Source organism: Microtus pennsylvanicus, chromosome 22 (assembly GCF_037038515.1).
Source record: "Microtus pennsylvanicus isolate mMicPen1 chromosome 22, mMicPen1.hap1, whole genome shotgun sequence".
NCBI lineage: Eukaryota > Metazoa > Chordata > Mammalia > Rodentia > Cricetidae > Microtus > Microtus pennsylvanicus.
Window position 1 is genome coordinate 19281575 of NC_134600.1, and position 19872 is coordinate 19301446.

At 46.8% G+C, this 19872-nt stretch overlaps 1 protein-coding gene across 1 annotated transcript; it reads right to left on the reverse strand.

Moving 5' to 3' along the window:
* Positions 1 to 420: 420 nt before the first annotated feature.
* On the reverse strand, positions 421 to 18495 carry LOC142839730 (myosin regulatory light chain 12B). The gene is made up of 4 exons (XM_075956001.1): positions 18241 to 18495; positions 4718 to 4916; positions 2085 to 2246; positions 421 to 920 (listed from the first exon to the last, which is right to left on the reverse strand). The coding sequence occupies exons 2-4, from the start codon at positions 4899 to 4901 to the stop codon at positions 748 to 750; spliced, it is 519 nt and encodes a 172-aa protein (XP_075812116.1). The 5' UTR covers positions 4902 to 4916; positions 18241 to 18495; the 3' UTR covers positions 421 to 747.
* Positions 18496 to 19872: the final 1377 nt, after the last annotated feature.

The window sequence follows — 19872 nt, forward strand, 5'->3', positions numbered from 1 at the left end:
CAAGCGGCTGGGGGTGCGGCTCTGGGGTACAGTATGCTCAACACCCAGCAACCAGTGCAGTCAGTAACAGCCTGTCTCACCAAACTGGGGTGAAGGCACTCTGAGAACCGCGGAGGTGCATGCTGCACACAGGAAGTAATTCTCCACACAGGAAGTACTTCTCCACACAGGAAGTACTTCTCAGAACGACACATACGCTGACATCACAGCAATGGAAATTCTGCTCTGAAAGACAACACTCTATGCCTAGTATTTAACAGATGTCTCCCTAGTAGAAGCAAAGCTCTTGAAGATGCTAACGTGATTTAGAAGTTCTGAAGAGCACTGTCCCGGGGACGTGAAAATCAGTCTGCATCTCACAAGGTGGGAGGCCTGAAGGAAGGGCTACCCCAAACTGTCACTCATTTGTCTTACACTCCATTTGAGTCAGCATAATCTTTATTTCAAAATAACATTTTTATTATATAAAAATGTAAAAAATCCAGCAAACCAGAACTATGGATATATTTTCCTGGGCTTTCACATTGTTGATTTTTATTCGCATGGCATTTCCAACACAATTTACAGCATTGTCCCCATTTCCAGTCTGATTATACAAGTGCTAAATGACAGAAAAGTCTGAAATAAATACATTACAAAAGAGGCAAAGCTGTGAACTAAGTGGCATGCAGAAGGTCCTACAGGTGGGGGAAGGAGCTGAAAAGGAAGTGAGTAGGGTCACGTGACAGGAGCTCCCACTGGAGTTCTTCAGTCGTCTTTGTCTTTTGCTCCGTGCTTGAGGATGCGCGTGAACTCGATGTAGTTGAAATTGCCCTTCTTGTCAATGGGGGCCTCCCTGTAGAGCTCATCCACTTCCTCATCTGTGAAGCGGTCGCCCATGGTGGTCAGCAGCTCCCTCAGGTAGTCCTCCTGGATGGTGCCTGGAGGGCAACAAGGGACGGACTCACAGATACCCAAGTACATGACACGTCATGATTCCACAAACAAGGGACGGACTCACAGATACCCAAGTACATGACACGTCATGATTCCACAAACAAGGGACGGACTCACAGATACCCAAGTACACGACACGTCATGATTCCACAAACTCATCGTCTACCACACTCAGCCATAACACACGTAACTGCACCACTGCTTCCCATCCCAATCGCTTTGGAGTTTTCATTAATACTAAATTATGAGCCGGGCGGTGGTGGCGCACGCCTTTAATCCCAGCACTCGGGAGGCTGAGGCAGGCGGATCTCTGTGAGTTCGAGACCAGCCTGGTCTACAGAGCTAGTTCCAGGACAGGCTCCAAAGCCACAGAGAAACCCTGTCTCGAAAAACCAAAAAAAAAAAAAAACAAAAAAAAACTAAATTATGTTAAAAGCTTCAAAGCAGAGAGATGGCTCCGTGGTTAAGAGCACAGGCTGCTTTCAGAGAACCTGGGATGATTTCCAGCATCCACACAGCAGTTCAGAATCTAACCTGTAACTGCAGTTTCAAGGGATCTTATGCCCTCTTCTGGCACCAGGCACACACACACACACAAAGACAATGTCACCCAGATCAATGGCTCAGGGAGAAAAGTCAGGAAGGAGCGTGGGAGATTCCAGGAGATGTGAGGCCAAGCAGAGGAAAGGGAGGAGGACTGAAGGAAGAAGGGATGGAAAAAGGAAGAAACATGGGACTGAAAGGCTTTCATGTCAAAGCGTGCTTCTCCAAAGGGCAGGAAAATGAAGACAAACAGAGAAACCCTGAGTAACTCCAGAGACACACAGCACTTCAAATGCTCACGCTAGGAACTATGCCGTCTAGAGAAACCAGGGTCTCTGAACAGTTTTCATCTCTAAGGCGACATAATGGACCCTAAATTCTTACAACTGCTCTAGGAAGTTCGAAGTCAAATTCAGAGGTGAACAAGGTAAGCTGTAGTTTCATGGCCTACAACAGGTATGTGACAAGACCATTTCTGCTGCATTCCTATTTTAAAACAACAGATTTTCTTTTTAATTAAAAAAATTACACATTAAAAACATGTCCTAAAATGTGCTCCATAGACCCTAAAATGAGCTGGCCACAAACATGCAAGCAGCACTTACCTGTTGCTTCCTCATCAAAGCAGGCGAAGGCGTTTCTGATGACATCCTCGGGATCTGTACCATTCAACTTCTCTCCAAACATGGTGAGGAACATGGTGAAATTGATGGGGCCCGGGGCCTCATTCATCATGGCATCCAGGTAGGCATCGGTGGGATTCTTGCCTGCAAGAAGACACATAAACCCACATCATGTGGCGTGCCTGGCTGCTCCTGTGCTGCCATACTGTTAAGAGGGTCTATAGCATTACTCTGTGTTCGTGTGCCATGTCACACGTGTGGAGGCCTGAGGACAACTTTCAGGAGCTGGTTCTCTCTTTCCACAAGGGCTCCAGGGACCAAACCCCACAGGCTTTGGACATAAGCACCTTACCTTTCCGTGCTGAGCCATCTTGCCAGCTTCTTCATCACTTTTTTATTAAAAAACAAAACCCCAAAAGTCTCAAGTTTTGACAGAGAACACCACACTATCACATGTTGTTGATTCTACACTGGTTCATCAGGGGTTGTTATTTTAATACCAGTTATTTTAAAATAAAAATCAACAGGCAGCACACGCCTTTAATCCCAGCACTTGGGAGGCAGAGGCAGGCGGATCTCAATGAATTCCAGGCCAGCCTGGCCTAACAAAGTGAGTTCCAGGACTGTTACACAGAGAAACTGTGTCTCAGAAAACCAAATAAAAAAATAAAAATAAATTTAGAAAATCGACATTAATTTTTCTAATTATGATACAGCTGCATGTGATTTGGTATGCTTCAAAATTATTTATAAGCTGATAATTTGGGTTAAAATTATTAGGTCAGTTTGGGACTGGGAACTTCTTTTGAACAATATTAAATAAAGCATGGTCAGCCCCAAGTGCCATTTCTACATGCTGCTAACTGGAATCTTCTTTTGCTTTACTTTTTTGTTGGGGTGGGATATGGTGGGGGCACATCTGATCTATAGCCCAGGTTGGCCTCAAGATTCTCAGGGACCCTCTGGTCTCATCCTCCTGCTTGCTGACGGAAAAGCAACCATGCCAGACTTGAACTGGGGTGCTCACCATCTTGTTTGTAAAGAGAATCCTGATCTCAGTTCCTACTGAGAACAGCGACCAGAGACCTGACAGGGAGGGAAAGCATCTGGAGAGCTCCCCACAGGAAAGGCCTTGAAACCAGTTCACCAATTGGCTATGAGGTCTGGAGAAGGTGGAAGAACAGGAACTCAAACCCAGCTCTCCAGACATTGAGGTTAGTGCCAGCCGGCCCAAACAGCCTCCTTTAGTCTTAACCTGTGAAAACGCTGGCTAATGCCAGTATCTTGAAGGTCCCTCAGACACCAAGTTGACACACGTGAAAAGAACCGTGTTGGTTACGTCTTCATATCTAAAGGAACATCTTAGAACTAACTATACCAAACTAGAAGCTGACGGCAGTCCAGTCTAGAACTTGGGGGAAATCTAAGAAACCCATGGACAGCTATTTCACTGCATGGCAAATCCACCTCACTACACCCACTTAGCTCACCTGTACAACAGGAGCCACTGAGCAAGTGAGTTCGAGGCCAGCCTGATCTACAGAGAGAGGTCCAGGACAGGCTCCAAAAGCTACAGAGAAACCCAGTCTCGAAAAACAAAAACATCAAAAAACAACAACAACACAAAAACAACCCACTTCCCTGTTTGGAGAGCAACTGTCCTGCAGCCTTCCAGGAGTGGAGGGCAGGGGTGACTGCAACCCAGAGGTTCAAGAGAGTTCTCAGAGCGAAATAGGAATCGAAAATGGATCTTTTTAAAAATGTATGTGTAGCCAGGTGTGGTAGCATACACCTTTAATCCTAGCATTAGGGAAGCAAAGCAAAGGAGGTCCGGTCTACAAAGCAAGTTCCAAGACAACCACACAGAGAAACCCTGTCTCAAAAAACCAAAACAAACAAAAACAAAAACAAAAACAGACAAACCAAAAAAAGCGCACGAGCACGTGGTGAGTGTGTTTGTGTCTGTTGGTGGTACATATAAAACGTGTGTGTACCAGCGCTGTGGAGCACACGTGGAGGACAGAGGACAATGTCCAAGAGCCAGGTCTCTCCATCCTGGGGTTCACACACAAGGCACCAGGCTCAGCATGCACCTTTAACCTCTATGGTTTATTGGGGAAAGAAAAAATTCAATTTCTTCCTTCCTTCCTTGCTTCTTTCTCTCTCTCTCTTTCTTTTTAAATTATAAAAAACATTACTGTAGAAGTCTCTTTCCCAGGAGTCCATCTTTGAGTAACCACTGTTGGTTATGAAGTGCTTCCTCTTTGTTCATTTGCTCATGGCCTGTCCTCCATCCACAGAAGATTATTGGCTGCATTTGTTAATGTGACTTCTGGTCTTCTGCACACAGCCACCAGCATGCTCGCGCATGCACGTGCACACACACACACACATACACACACCCTTCGGGCTCACATAGACACAATCCACTTAGCTAACAGGAACAGTATCTGCCAGGTCCCCCTCTAGAGCTGATTTCCCCCTCGCCGGGCCCAGCCCTGAAAAGGCCCCTCCCACACCTGAAAGCTTTTCAAAGGCCAAATGGCCCATGAATTGAATCACAAGACAAATGAATCAGAGATGGATCACCGCCAGGGAAAGGCACAAAAGGCTACCTAGAGAAGCCAGCATGTCATGCAAGTCCTCCTTGTCGATGAAGCCATCCCGGTTCTGGTCGATCATGTTGAAGGCCTCTTTGAACTCTTGGATCTGGGACTGGTCAAACATGGCGAACACATTGGATGTTGCGCGCTGAGGGCGCTTCTTGGTGGTCTTGGTCTTGGCCTTTTTGCTCGACATGGTGGTGGTTTAAATCTGGAATTAAATGAAAAAAAAATGCTTAATACATAAAGCAAAAAGGGGCACACACACACACACCTAAAGTTAGTGAATACATGTATCTTTCTTTTTCTTTCTCCCTGAAAACAGAGTCGTGTCGTGTGTGTCACGTCCCCCACGTGAATTCGGGGACCAGACTTGGGTCTTCTGCAGCCATTTCTCTCACCCCAAGTTTTTGTTTGTTGTTTTCCAAAACAGGGTTTCACAGTGTAGCACTGGCTGTCCTATATAGACCAGGCTGGACTCCAACCTGGAGATCCACCTGCCTCTGCCTCCCAAGTGCTGGGATTAAAGGTGCCACGCAGCTCCCAAGACTAATTCTATCCTTATCTATTGGGATTTATAGAACGATATAACAGGGACTGGAGAGATGGTGGGGAGTTGAGAGCACTGCCTGTTCTTCCAGAGGACCTGGGTTCAGTTCCCACCACCCACATGCTAGTTCACAACTGTTGGTAGTTCCAGCTCCAGGGGATCCAACACCCTCACAGACATGCTGGCAGGCAAAACTTCAATGCGCATAAAATAAAAATAAATAAATCATTAAAAGGGCTCCCTCACACAAACCTCTTACCCTTTCTAGGTTCAATTTTCCCATTTATCCCTCACAACAACCAAACATGACCGAAACTTTTATTCTTTCCACTTTACTACCACTGAAATCAAATCTTTCAGAAACCCAATTTTTCATCATCAAAATATAGTATCTATTATAGTGTATAGTGTGAACTAAGTAGAAGGATAGAGAGATACGGTGCTCACCTTTAAACCTAATTTTCTCTTGTAGGCTTCCAAGCTACCCCTGCATTTCCCTCATTTGACAATTCTAAAGATCAGTTAAGATCAACTGCTCCCGCTCCATCACCTTCCACATTGATGGCGTTGGTGTTACCTTCTAACACTACTGACATCCAGCAGCAACTTAACTGTCAAACAGAATAATTTCCATTTTTTTAAAAAACAGGGTCTCATGAAGTCCAGGCTGGTACTGAACTCAACCTGTAGCTGAGGATGACCTTAAACTCTGATCCTCCTACCTCTGTCTCTCGAGTGCTGGGATTATACGCATGGCTCATGCCCTGGCTGCATTTAAACAGTGTGAATATCTGCACAGTGGTGTTCTGGTCAATGTGACAGACAGCATATATAATGGTATAGACCCACAGTCTAGGTCTGCAGCAAGCTATTTTATCTGGCCTTGTGTAAGCAAACTCTACAGTGTTTGCAGAGCAACGAGACGGCCTAACGAAGGGATTCTCAGAATGTATCCCCATTACTAGACAGCACGCAAAGTTCAAATCTAAGCCACAAACGACGAGGTATACATAACTTTAAGCCTCACAAATATCAGGGCAGTTTTTAAAAACTATTTTTGAGCTTTTATTATTTTTATACATACAGTCTGCCTTCATGTAAAGTCTGTGCACATGTGTGCAGCACCCATGGAGACCAGAAGAGGATGCTGGGTCCTCTGAGAAAGTTACAGACCAATGTCTGTCTCCATGTGCTCCTGAGAATTGAACCAGGTCCTCTGGAAGAATCAGCCAGTGCTATTAACCACTAAGCCATCTCTCCAGCCCTCAGGACAACTTAAAAAAAATATTTTTATTATTATTTTTTAAAAATTCTGTGCCAGGGTGTTCTGCCTGAGGCAGTTGGTGCGGCACATATGGGCAGTCCCTTGGGACTGGAGTTACGCAGGGTTGTAAGCTGCCGTGTGGGTGCTCGCAATCCAGTTCAGGTTATCCGGAAGAGCAGTCAGGGCTCTTAACCAGTGAGTCATTTCTCCAGCTCCAATTATGATGATGATGTACATCTAAAAGTGCAGGTGAGTGTGTGGAAGTGAGAGGCTATTTGGGAACGCTTTCTCTCCTTCCACCGTGGGATCAGTATCAAACTCAGTTGTCAGGCTTGCATGGCAGGCACTGTTACCCCCTGAGCTATCTCACCCGCCATGGCAACTCTTTGATCTAATGTTTTATTGCATCTCTACAACTGCCCTATGAGATAGGCACTCCCTGTGTATTAAATAACTCAAGGCTGTTCTGAGGGAGGTGCATATAACCTTGTCCTTGGCTCCTGCGACGTCCTGCCTGATATTTACTATCTTAGGTCACACCAGATGATCTAACCATGAGTTATGATGGGAGGCTTTTGGTCATAAGCTATCAGCTTGACTTCTAACAAGGCTGGACACCGAGGTCGGACATGTGGAGAGCTAGGTATACCTATGCAATAAAGCCCTCATTCCCTGGCTGGCAGTACTCTGCACACTGTGACACATTGCTGCTAGGAGCTGACACCGTCCATGACTTCACTGGGACAGACAACTGAAGCTGTGTTAGGAAACCTCCCGGACGCTGCCCTGCAGGGAGAACCACAGCCATCAGTGAGTGTGGCCCCAGGGACACCTAAAGGTACAACGGGTGTGAGAAGTGAGGACAGCATAGGGGAGTCCCCCTTCTGCAGGGCCACTGCTTCAGAGGGACTGACAACAACTGGCTGTCTCAGTTAGGGCTCCTACTGTGATAAGCAAACACCACGGACAAAAGCAACTTAGGGAAGAAAGGGAAGTCAGGGCAGGAACTCAAGCCCAGACGGTGGAGGGGTGCTGCTTTCTGGCTTCCTCCTCCTAACCGCTCAGTCTGCTTTCTTGTACAACCCAAAACCACCCACAGGGAGCTGGACCTCCCAACACTTCACAGACTGGACTACTGTCCGCACTGGGTCCTGGTTTGTGTCAAGCTGATAGAAACCAAGCCACACTCCAGCCATGTTAGCTGTCTACAAAGGAACTCGGGCTTTGGGCTTTCTCTTCAGACGGTGTTTCTCTGCCATCAACCTGAAACATGCGCCCAGTGTACGGATGTTTGGGTTAGCACAGCTCTGAAGTACTCCAGCTTCATGGTGCTGACTCTCAACACCATCTTCTCCTCCTCCCCGTAACTTAGTTTGATGCCTGACTGCAGTTATATGGAAAGTGACACAAAGAACAGACAGACGGAATGTGGTCACTATTGGTCACTCCCCTCCTTTTGTTTTCTTTATTTTTCTGGCTGCTGCTGCGGCGGCCTTGTCTTAGTTAAGATTACAATTTTGATGATAAAACATCAGGACCAAAAGCAAGTTGGGGAGGAAAGGTTTTATTTGGCTTACACAGCATACTGAGCGCACCTAAAGGCGGGCACTCACAGAGAGTAGGAGCTGAGGCAGAGACCATTGAGGGGTGCTGCCCACTGGCTTACTCAGCCTGCTTTCTTACATAACCCAGGACGACTTTCTGATAGAAGCCCAGGGATGAATGTGGAATATTACATCACACCGTGACACTCAGATTGTTAATAAAATTACCTTGAATCCGGGGCAGAGCCAGCAACTACCTGACAGAAATCAGCCATAGAGAAGCCAGGAATTCAATAGAGAGAATCAAAACAAAGGAAAGGGAGGGACTAAGAGTTTGGCGCTTTTTTTGGTTTTGGGATGAGTGAAGAGGCTTGTCTTTTGGTGTCTCTGGCCAAGGTCAGCTGGTTGCTTCTCAGCTTCTGTGACCTAGCAGATTTTCACTCCCTACATCTGACTTCCAAGTCTTCATTGGTAAATAGAACAATAGACTTAGCTTAAACCTACACAGCCTAACCGGTTCTGCTGTGGCAGTGGGACCAGAATGCCTTCTAGGCTGCAGCCTGAGTAGTGGGTGGGGCATTGACTCGGGGGCAGTGGGGCAGTATTATATTCAGTCACTAAGCCAACAGGAAAACTATAAGGAATGGCGCCACCCCGAGTGGAATGGGCCCTCCCCACCAACCACTAAGAAAATGCTGCAGGCTTGCCTACATCTGATCTTGTGGAGGCTCCCTCTCTCAGATTAAACTAAAATTAGGCAGCACAGGTATAAGCCCAGGTTCTCATGCATATTATAATACGTTCTTCCAATGAGCCACCCCTTGACGCTTTACATCCCAAAATTGTTAGACTCAAGTTTTTCTCGTGTGAAAAGTGTTTGGGTGAAGGCTTCACTCTAGGCCCTGGCATCCATATACCCAAAGAGTCTAGAATGTTCGGATGGAGGCGCCACCCTGAGCCTCAGTTCAGACTCCACCCCCGAGAAAGCCCCTCAATAATAACCCCTCCCCAGAGATGCTCAAGACCACTACAGCAGGGTGTTTAAACTGCCCCCTAGAGAACAAACGTGGTTTCCGGTCAAACCTGGGCTTTTTCTAATTCGGTCCGATTTTGTCTAATTTGGATTACTGACTGTAATCGCGGAGAAGCTTATCAGGGTGCAGAAACTTCAAAAAGTATTAAATCTTATTTCAAGATTTAGTAGATATTAGTCTGAAGGCACAGATAAGTTCTACCAGCCGATCATTTATGCAAACTCACTAACGAGTAACATTAAAAAAATAATCTGTCAACTCTATCATGCTGAAAGTTAACCCAGAATATCCTACACTAAACATTTTTGAGGCTTCATTAGAGTTCTTCAAGAAGGTAGAACTAAACGCAAGGATCAGCTTAAGGAGCTTGAGTAGTGGGAAAGAACTGCTGGGGGCGGCACCAGTCTCAGCTGGGACGCATGAAGGGAGGAGCAAGGGCAGGGGGAGGGGGAGGACGAGGAGGGGAGCCTGATGGGTGAGGATGCCATTACTAACAGGCTCAATCAGAATGTGCTACAGAGTAAGCAGGGGACTGAGGAAGCATCTGAGTTGTTCACAAGTTTGATTTTTGCCACAACTCTCTTATGTCTTAGGTATGTACTGTCTTTTTCCTAAGCACTCCTTCCTTAATGCTTGTGTTTAAATCTCTATTGAAAGTGTCTGTGTACACGCACGGATGTGTGTGGAAGTCGGAGGCCGATGGTGGGTGTCACTACGCGTGGAGAGCTCACTGACTAGCCAAGGAGCTCCAGGGATCCCTGCCACCATGCCTCCCCAGCACTGGGATCTTAGGTGCACTTATGTGCCCGCCATTTATGTGGGGTCTGGACCATGACCAAGCACTTTACTGAGTCATTACCCAGCCCTAAAACTGTTTGTTAAGAAACCCAACTTTGAGCCCAGCATGGTGAGATCCTGTCTCAAACCACCACCAGCAACCCAACTTTGTTATACATACATACATACATACTCTCTCTCACCCCCCCCCCCCACATTCTTTAGAGTTTTACTATGTTTATAGCCCTGGCTGGCCTTGAATTTATGATCTTAAGTGCTGGGAGTTTTAGATATTTTAGGGCTGGGGACATAATTCAGTGAGAATAATTGTCTAGCTGTTCAAGATACTGGGTTCAATCCCCTGAAGCACAAAAATAAAATATACTTCATATAACTATATGGCACCTATAAAAACTAAACATACACATCAGTTGAAAAGTGAGCAAAGGTATCAAAACCGGCAGTCTGAAGGGGAGGCCCAGAAGAAAACAGCCCTTCCTCTTGCTCTCTGAGACAAGCACCTCTGCTTCCTCACCGCCCATTCGCTCTCCAGCCCACAGAAAGCTGGCCATCTATCTCAGCCACAGTGGCTGCGTCAAGGCGACAAACTCGGGAAGGCTTCCAGGCCCTTTTCCTGTACTTGCCACTGTTCGAGCTTCCTTCCAGGACTGGCCCTCTGCATTTTCTTCTTTCACCCTCACTCACTTGGCATCCAGGTTTCTCATTCCCTGCAGTTTCTCATTCCATGGTGACAAGGGTTCACCATGCATCCAAGGCTGGTAGGGTTTCTCCTTCTGCCTCTCCAGTGCTGGAATTATGCCATGTACCACCACACCTGGCTCTTATGAAGAATATTTTTATAACCTGCAAGCCAGTCTCTGCCTCTCGGTTGCATCAAAATTCCCCTCCATGGCTTAAAGCGCTCTCCTTGAATGATCTCATCGACTCTCACTGTTCTGGCTCCGAGGCCTACACCTCCAGGCTGATGCTCCCTCCACCTTTGTGCTTTGGATTCATAGCCGACTGCCTAGGAATCACGCCCATTCGGCCATCCCACAGACACCGCAAAACCAACAAGCTGAAAACTGAATCCATTATCCTCCCTCTCAACTTTCCCAGCTTTCAGACTTCTCGGTCCACCCACTCACCCTGCCAGGAAGCCAAGTCATCCTCCACAAATCCCTCCCGTCTCTCAAATAGTTCTCAGATGTGCTCATCTTCCTCATTTCTCTGTCACCATGGAGAGCCCCATCTTCCTCATTCACGTAGACTTCTTCCCAGCTGTCCTGCCTCTCCAGTGCGGGCATCAAAAGCATGCACTACCATGGATTTTTTTAAAAACATTTTTTAAATTCGTGTGTGCCAACATATGCACGGATGTCAGCTGACAATGTTTGAAAGCCGGTTTCCTCTCACCACATGGGCTTGGCTTCTGAGATCAAACACAGGCTGCCAGGCTTGGCAGAAACAGCCGTCACGCACCGAGACAATTCTTCAGCCCATGTATACATATTTTACACACATGCATGCACACACACGCACGCTTACTTTTTTTCCAGAAGAGGAGTCACAAGTGGATAACATTCAAGACGCCCTGAACTGAACGAAACTGCCTGCCTTCCCAATGATGTAAATGAAGACCAGACATTAAATGACCCCAGGTCAGCTGTGCTCACAACCCACTGGAGACAAACGTGGGCTTCTGAGCAGCGATTCTCCTCTACATTCGGCTCACAGAAGAGCAGAATAGAGTAGAGAAACTACACGGACAGCAGGACCGCTGGTGAGCGACCAGCAGATGGAAGGGAAACCCCGGGGTATGTGATGTGGTGCAGCAGCTCAGACTGGGTTAATAAGTGCCAATATCTTTATGTTTTGTTTTGGTTTGGTTTGGTTTTTTCGAGACAGGATTTCTCTGTAGCTTTGAACTAGCTCTTGTATGGCCTCGAACTCACAGAGATCCGCCTACCTCTGCTGGGATTAATGGCTTGTGCCACCACCACCACCCGGCCAGCAGTAACTTCTATTAGCCACGATTGAACAGAGAAACCTTTATGCTCAATTATCAAAGTGGGGTGTGTGTGTGTGTGTGTGTTGGTTGTGTGTGCACGTGGTGGGGGCCCACCTAACCCAACACTCTACCCCTAGACTACAGTTACAGACGAGACTATTCACAGAAAACATTGCCCAGAATGTAAATTACCACCTTTAATAAAAACAAGACCCATTTTCTCTTCAAACATTTTACTATTTCTCTGAACTAAGTGGTGTTTGTGCTCTCGGGTCACACCACAGGCTGGGGTGCAGGATGCCGGTGTCACAAGTGATGCAAATGTCTGATATCCAAGTCAGCAAGGGAACGTATCATTAACAAGCAGAACTCGGTGAGTTTCATTCTGCCTGTAAGGCTTTCCCAGGCTTGGAAAGATGCTCAGAGCACATGCTGCCTATGGCTTCCAAGCTCCCTTTGATGCCTTCCCAAGTCTTTGTTATCATCATATGGCCAATAAACACCGCTCTCCCAGAAGCTGGTCATGTATCAGTCATCTATGAAGTTTATAAAAAACGATGCCTGGGTCTTCGTCAAGCCTACCAGAAGGGAATGTTGGCGTGAAGAACAAGAATTTAAACGTACCAAGTAGGAGTTGGAGAGCTGCTTCACTGGCTGGAGTACCTGCAGAGGACCAGGATTTGATTCCCAGCACTTACGTGGAGGCTCAGAACCATCTGTGACTCTAGTCCCTGGGGATCTGACACCCTCTTATGACCTCCAGAGGTATCAGGCATGCACACGGTGCACGGAGTGTTTACATGCAGGCAAACACTCATAATCATGAGATAATAAAATAAATAAAAATTTAAAAATGCACTATGCGTTTCCAGTGTTCAGCTAAAGCTGAAACCACTCGGCCCAGTCTGGCCGTGTAAATGTCCAGTTTCCCCTGGCTTTTCAAAGTTGATGGTCATTATGGGAAAATGGAGATGCGGAGGCCTGGATTCTAACTCTCAGCTGTTTGACCTTTGGCTAGTCTAGCCATCCCAGACCCCATTTTCCTCATCCATCTAAGAGGTGACTCATGAGCTACCTAGGAAGATGGCTCAGTTGGTGCTTAGTCTTTGAGCATGAGACCTGAGTTTGAGCCTATCCGAATCTGGTGATGCATGTGGGCCAGTGGTTGATGATGTCTTAAAATGAAGGTGAACACACCCGAGAAATGACACCAGAGATTGTGCTCTGGCCTGCACATGCATGCGCACACATATACACATATCCAATAACTGGCTCATAGCCAATGACTGGCAGCCAGCAAATTACATGCAGTCTGTAGGAAGGTTTGGTTAGTACCCTCCAAGATGGCTTTTAAAATGTCTCTTCAAAAATTAGCTTTACTTAGAAACTGAATTTCAAACATCTTGAACTGCAGAATGAAGAACTAGACTAGACCCCCTCCCTACACCCTAACCCCACCCCCAATGTTCATGCTACCTGCATGGATCCCAATGGCACCGAACTTCCTTCCCTCCCTTGCCAAGGGGTAGTTAGGCTCCCCAACAGCTGTCACCGTGAAGTGACCAATGTAAACACAGAGCGTTATGAAATGACGGTGGTTGACTGTCACGAGAGACACTGCACCCCCTGCTCGCTCTGTTGAGTCAGTATGTAGGTGCTCGCACCAGGAAGTGGGGAGCTAGGCCTCCTACCAACAGCCAGAAGCAACTGGCCAGCCGTGTGAGGCAACCACACTGAAGAAGGCAATCTTCCTTCAGATAAGGACAACCTCACAAGACTAAAGTATTTGGAGATTTTTGGGTTTAAAAACTGGAATTTATTAGCTAGGTATGATGACACACCCCTCTAATCCCAAGATTAGATCTCTTTAAATTCAAGATCAACCTGGTCTACAAAGTTAAGTTCCAGGACAGACAGGGCTATAAAGACCCTGCCTCAAAACAAAACAAAACAAAAAAACCAAAAGAACAAGAAACAAACAAACAAACAAAAAACCCCAGGTATTGCCTTACAGGTACTCAAAACAAAATTGAGGGCAATTTGTTATACATCAACAGAAAAGCAGCAATGCCACTGTTACGTGATTTCTTTAATAGTGAGATGAGGAAACATCTTCATTTTGAGATTAGAGCCACAGAATTCTAGAAAGTTCAAATGGATCAGTCAGGTGACTAGGGAATTTTCTTTCTGGTTAAGAAAATGCGACTGTGACAGAATTTCCCCAGTTCGGTAGGTTCTCTCAAACACAAGGCTCTTCTCCCTGCCACCACCACCCTATTTCCTATGCCTCTACTGCTTTGCAGGTTTTTCTTGCTTTCTAATTGCAGCTTTCTTCAAAGTTCCATCCTTAAATGTGCTTAAAGGCTGGCTGAGAAGCGTGTATCACAGAGGCTCCACTCAAGCTGGGCGTGGGGCTTCATGTCTTTCCTCCCAGCACTCTCCAGGCCAAGGCAAGAGGACTGCCACAAGTTCGAAGCTAGCCTGAGCTACACAATGAGCCCCAAGCCAGCCTGGTTACAGAATGAGGTTCTGTCTAAAAAACTGAACCAAACAACAGAAACCATAAAACTGAAAAATAAAAGTTATCACTCAGTGTGAGTCAATGAGGGAGGAAAGGGTGGGAACCGGCTTTGTGGGCAAAGGAATCATAAAGGATTCAAATTTTAGGGGCTGGAGTCACCAAGAGTGCAAGCTGCTCAGAGTAGACCACAACCACCTGTAACCCCAGCTCCAGGGGATCCACTGCCTCTAGCCTCTGGGATCAGTACTCAGTCTTTTACATGCACACACCCCGCACACATAACTAAACATAAACCTTCACAGAAGACTTCTCGTTCTAGCCTAACTACACTAGGACGGCAGATGCCCAAGGTGGGGGTTGTGAGTCTTGTTGGCAAGGACAGAGTAGGCAGAGTCGCAGCAGGAGAAACCCAGAGTAAAAGCAGAGTGGCTCCAGGGTTTAACACTCTGATCTTTTCACATTCGGTTTCATCTTTTCCAAGGTCGGTCAATCTAGAAATTGCACAGGGCTTCCCTTGATGAGCTACTGTTTGTTCTAATTCTGAGGATCACATGACTAGACACAAGAACAACAGTTAATACAGTCAAATTAAGACGCTTTACAAAATTAACCTAATGTACTTAATGACACATAATTGTTTTTATGCTACATACGTAGGTTTTTAAGTTCCATAATTATCTTTCTTTTAAAGAGTCAAACACAACCTTTACATCTAACACCAGGCACACTTACCACATACACCGCAGCGCCCTCTCTTCTTCCTTCCTTACAGGTGTTCTGGGTGTCCTGGCAGTTCCCTATTCTCTGATATCTCTATCACTTCTAAAGTGCGCAAATCTAACCACTTCTGTAACTGTGTACGCCCATGTAATAACCCAAGTCAGTTACAAATGCTAAACATCACTCCAGAAAGTTTCCCGGAAGTCGCTACCCAGGCAAATCTTGTTTGGATTTCTTTCCTGAGACAAGTTTTACTACATTGCCCAGGCTGACTAAAGCTCAGGACCTCCTGCCTCAGCTTCCAGGGGCTACGATAGAGGTTATCAGAGACCATCTTAACTTGATCTACTCTTGTTTGAGTGTCTTTTAAACCAAAAAGCAAATGTATATACTTGTGCAGGCCTGGTTTCTTTCTTTTGTTCCTTTTTTTATTTTAAGATTTATTCACTTTTTAAAATTTTATGTGCATTGGTGTTTTGCCTGCATGAATGTCTGTTAGGATGCCAGATTCCTTGGAACTGGAATTACAGACAGTTGTGAGTCGCCACAGTTGTGGGTGCTGGGAACTGAACCCCGGGTCCTAGAAGAGCAGCTCTTAACTGCTGAGCCATCTCCCCAGGCCAGCCTGGAGTCTTTCAATGTAATAGTTTTGAGACTGACCCACTGTGTTGAGTTTATGAGTGGTCTTCCTCCTCTTCTTTTAAAAGCCATTTTTGAGTGTGTGGGATCAAACCAGGACCTCCAACATATCAGGCAAGTGCTACACACTCAGTCCTTTATTCTTTTCTACTCACTAGTAGAATTACATTGAAAATTACAACTTACAAATATTCTTAAGTTTTTACTTACAAAGGCTTTTTACAGCCTTTTGTCTTTCTTCTTGGATTATAAAGTCTAGAAGACTGCCTTGCACCTGGCAGGTGCCAAATAGGTAAGCAAGAACATACATATAAGTAACTTCTTTCCATCAAAAACAAATTGCATACACAAGTGTTCACAGTACGGCAGGTGTTAGAGCTGAGCGAGCACTCCTGAAGTAAGGCTTTTTTCTAAGTCAGCACACACTTAGCCAGGCTCATTTTCCAGAGCTTCCTCACAAACTCCACCAACTGGTTACCCCTGTGCTCAGCACTTGGAAGAAATATTAGCAAAGGACAAGCTATGGGTGCAGCAGAGTAAGCAAGTCACAAGCATTGACTATTTAACCCTCACAACAGCTTATAATGTGGGCGTATTGGGATCCCTGTTTTCCAGATAAAAGCTACAAAGTGGCAGAAAGCATACCTAGGGAATCCAGCCGCCTCTCATGCCCTTAGCAGCAGCTGCAACATACCCGTCTTGAAAACTCTAGGTGAGGTGACCAGCAAGGCTAATGTGTACTTTGGGGTTCAAAAATGGTGACATCAAGTATGCTGTTCGCCACGCTAGTACTCTGAATCAAAGAAGCGCCTTTAGGTCTCTGCCTCCCTTCTCCTCCCTCTCTCGCGAAGAGGATCCGAGCATGGGAAGCAGAAACAATGGAGTAGCTAGGGCTACCTCCCCAAGTCTGGAAAAACGTCTAGAGTTCACACCATGCTCAGAGTCCAAAGGAGCTGCCCCGGATATCCTGTTTTTCAAGCCAGTTTACTTCCTCTAAAACTGCCTACCTGCACCCACTCCCACCCCCTACAAGCTTGCTGTCTTTTTCACTCCCTTACCAGTCACGGAGGACTCAGGGATCAACCTTCAGAGGTAGAAGGGGATTTGCTTTGCCTGCTATGTGGAACTAGCCAGAGCCCAAAGATACTGATAACGAGGGTATAATAAAACTCCTCCTTAGACAGATGGTATTTTTTAACCTTGGGAAAATGGGGACACTGGCCCCATCCTTGGCTTTCCTAAGTTTAACCACCATCACCTGGGGATCTGTACTTCCGAGACCAAAGTTCAGTAAACTCAGTCTCACTAAAGCAGAAACAAATACGGAGGCAGCTATCATAGAATTTATTTTATTTAACACAGCGGAAACAAACTTAAAGAAGGGTGATCAGGCACCTGTATGTGTGTCTGTGTTCAGTGAGAGAGTGTACAGAGGAAATTGGTGACATCCTATGAATTTCTCAATTGATCCCAGGCAAATTACCTCACCACTTTCCGTGACTGTAAACTAAAAACGGTTTCAGGAGATAAGTCTGTAGGGGTCTACCGAATTAGAAAATGCTGTGATTTTTCTCCAACACGCAGGACTACAGTAGAGCAAAGTCATCTTTAACGAAAAGTTGTTAACCTGATCCCCTAAAGACCCTTTCATCGTGTTATTTCCTTATAGAGTGACTCCCTAAGGTCCCTTACATAATTTTTTTATTTCTCTGTAAGTTTTCAACACACCTATAAAAAGGCCTAACTTAGTTAACTACTTTATTTTATTTTATAGGGTCCAGGCCCGGGACCTTGTATAGAGCCCTGCCCCACCCTATCTTTCTCATTCCCAGCTCTTGTCCATTATTGTTTTGTTCCATTCGGGGGGCTGGTCTCTCGTGCTTCCTGAACATATGGTACAATGCCCACCTTTATCTTTTTCTTTTCTTTTCTTTTTGCTTTTGTTACTTCCGCCAAGACTTCTAGCCAAAACCACCCAGTTCTTCCTCTTGGAGCCTTTGCTTAGTAAGTTCTCAATTCTTTACAGCTTTTTTTGAATTGTCCCTTTCTCAGATGAACTAAATCTCCGCAAGACGCCAGGTACAGTAAGAATGGATGGAAAGCGGTTCGTTTTAGCCTTTGCTAACCACGAACTCCAGGACCGGTGCCAGGCTTCCTTAGGCAGGAACCGTGGTGCACCAGCGGGCTTCTCCTCCCCCAAAGCGCCTAGAACGGATGCGCGTAGATGGCGCCGCCACACCAGTAGGACCTGAAGCCTGCGGCCGCGGCAGGTGCAGGCAGCCGGGTACCAGGTGTCAGGCATCCAGGCGACACAGGGCCTCGGGCAGGGTTCGCCAGCCCGGGACCTGCGGCAGGGCCTCATCCTGAGCCGCCTCCTCTCCGCCAGCCTGGCTGTCCCACCGCCCGGAGGCTCCAGGCGCGGTGGCGCAGCAAGAGAGGGACCGACGCGGGGTGGGGGTGCCGCGAGCCACTCACCAGATCCGAGGACACACGCACGAGACGACCCGAACGGCTACTGCGACCGGCGGAGGGCTGCGGAGAGACCGTGGCGGCGCCGCACTTCCGGCCAGGGGGCGGGGCGGAAGGAGCGGCAGCGAGCTGGGCGCGACCAACCGCGGCCGGGGGGGGGGTGTGCGGCTAGCGTGTCGCTGGACCGGGGGTCCGGGGGCCAGCGGCGGCGACTAGCTTGGCTGCGCGACCCGACGAACTGAGTCTGGATGGCCACGAGTACGGATTCCCCAACTCACCTACACTGCATCCCCCTGCCGCAGTCAGCCGCGACCCGCCAGCCTCCCCGGCTTCCCGTGCCGGTTCCCCGGTCCTTCCGCATTCCTCGGCCGAGGGCGGAGCGCCAGCGCTGGAATTTGACCCGGGTGGGCCGCTATCCGCCCTGGTTTTGGGGGTCCCCTGGCGCCCGTAGCAGCCAGTCCGAGGTTGCTTGGTTTAGCAAAGGGCGGTTGGCCTGGTTGAACGGAACTTTAGATAAACAGTTCTAGAGAAGGAATGTAACACGGAAGAGGGCGGAGGCTGAGCACTGCCCCGTGGGCTCCAGAGCCGCCCTTCGCTGATTTGAAATCGCTTTCCAGCCAGTGTCCTTTCTCCCCAGTTCCAACTTGCAGATTATCAGGGCTCAGCCGATTTTGAATTATTCTTGAAGAAAGGATAGAATTAAGAGTACGCACTGCGCAGAATTTGTTCTAGATACTATGCATAGTGTATTCTTGAGGATAGTTTTTTTTTTTTAACTTCCCTCATTCTGGGATAATTAGGTGAGGAGCACTATTTTGAAATAATGAAGGATAGTCAATCTAGTAATAGTCTTGATTAAGCACTCCCCCCCTAAATTTGTGCCAGGCGCTGGGGGAGACAATTAAAAAGGTCTTCCCTCTGGAGTTTACATATTCTAGAAGTCTGATCAGCAATTTCTAGAAGGTAGGGACACCATAGTATGTCCAGCACCGGGCAGTACTTACAACAACAAAAAGGTAGGGGCCAGCAAGATGGTTCAGGAGGTGAAGGTGCCTGCCACCAGGGGGAGGGGGAAGGAAATGGGAGGCGGGGGCGGGGAGGAGACAGAAATCTTTAATAAATAAATAAATTAAAATAAATAAATAAATAAAGAGTCTCAAGACCCACAAGGAGAACCAACTCCTGCAAACCATCCAGATGCCGGCAGCAGGGAATGAGCAACTCCCTCCCTCAAGCAAATACACATATAAGATGTAAAATAAAAAAAAACCAAATAAACCGAGGGGTTTATTAACTCTGCACTTGAAAATCTGGCGCTGGTATTGAATAGGTCAGAGATGGATAATAATTTCCGTTTTTAATGGGTAGGAATCAGGTAATGCTGATACTATGTCTAATCCTGAGTATTCTTTCCACTTCAATGCCGTCTGTCCTTAAGTCATTGTTTAAATAATTATGTTTCTTATAAAATCTTAAGAGTTTGTCACAATCTATTAACCCTTCCTACATGATGTAAGACTAGTTGACAGGCAGGCTGTGGTGGCACAGGCCTTTAATCCTGGCATTCTAGTAGCAGAGAGGCAGGCAGGGGGATCTTGAGCTCAAGGCAAACTTAACACAGCAAGACCCCTCTCAAAA

Bases quoted from the DNA above. Each gene is read 5' to 3' on its own strand.
- LOC142839730 (XM_075956001.1), bottom strand. From the start codon at position 4,901: ATGTCGAGCAAAAAGGCCAAGACCAAGACCACCAAGAAGCGCCCTCAG. The intron at 2,247-4,717 runs GTAGCCTTTTGT...GTCTTCTTGCAG, and splicing joins TGACATGCTGGCTTCTCTAG to GCAAGAATCCCACCGATGCC. The intron at 921-2,084 runs GTAAGTGCTGCT...GTTGCCCTCCAG, and splicing joins CTTTGATGAGGAAGCAACAG to GCACCATCCAGGAGGACTAC.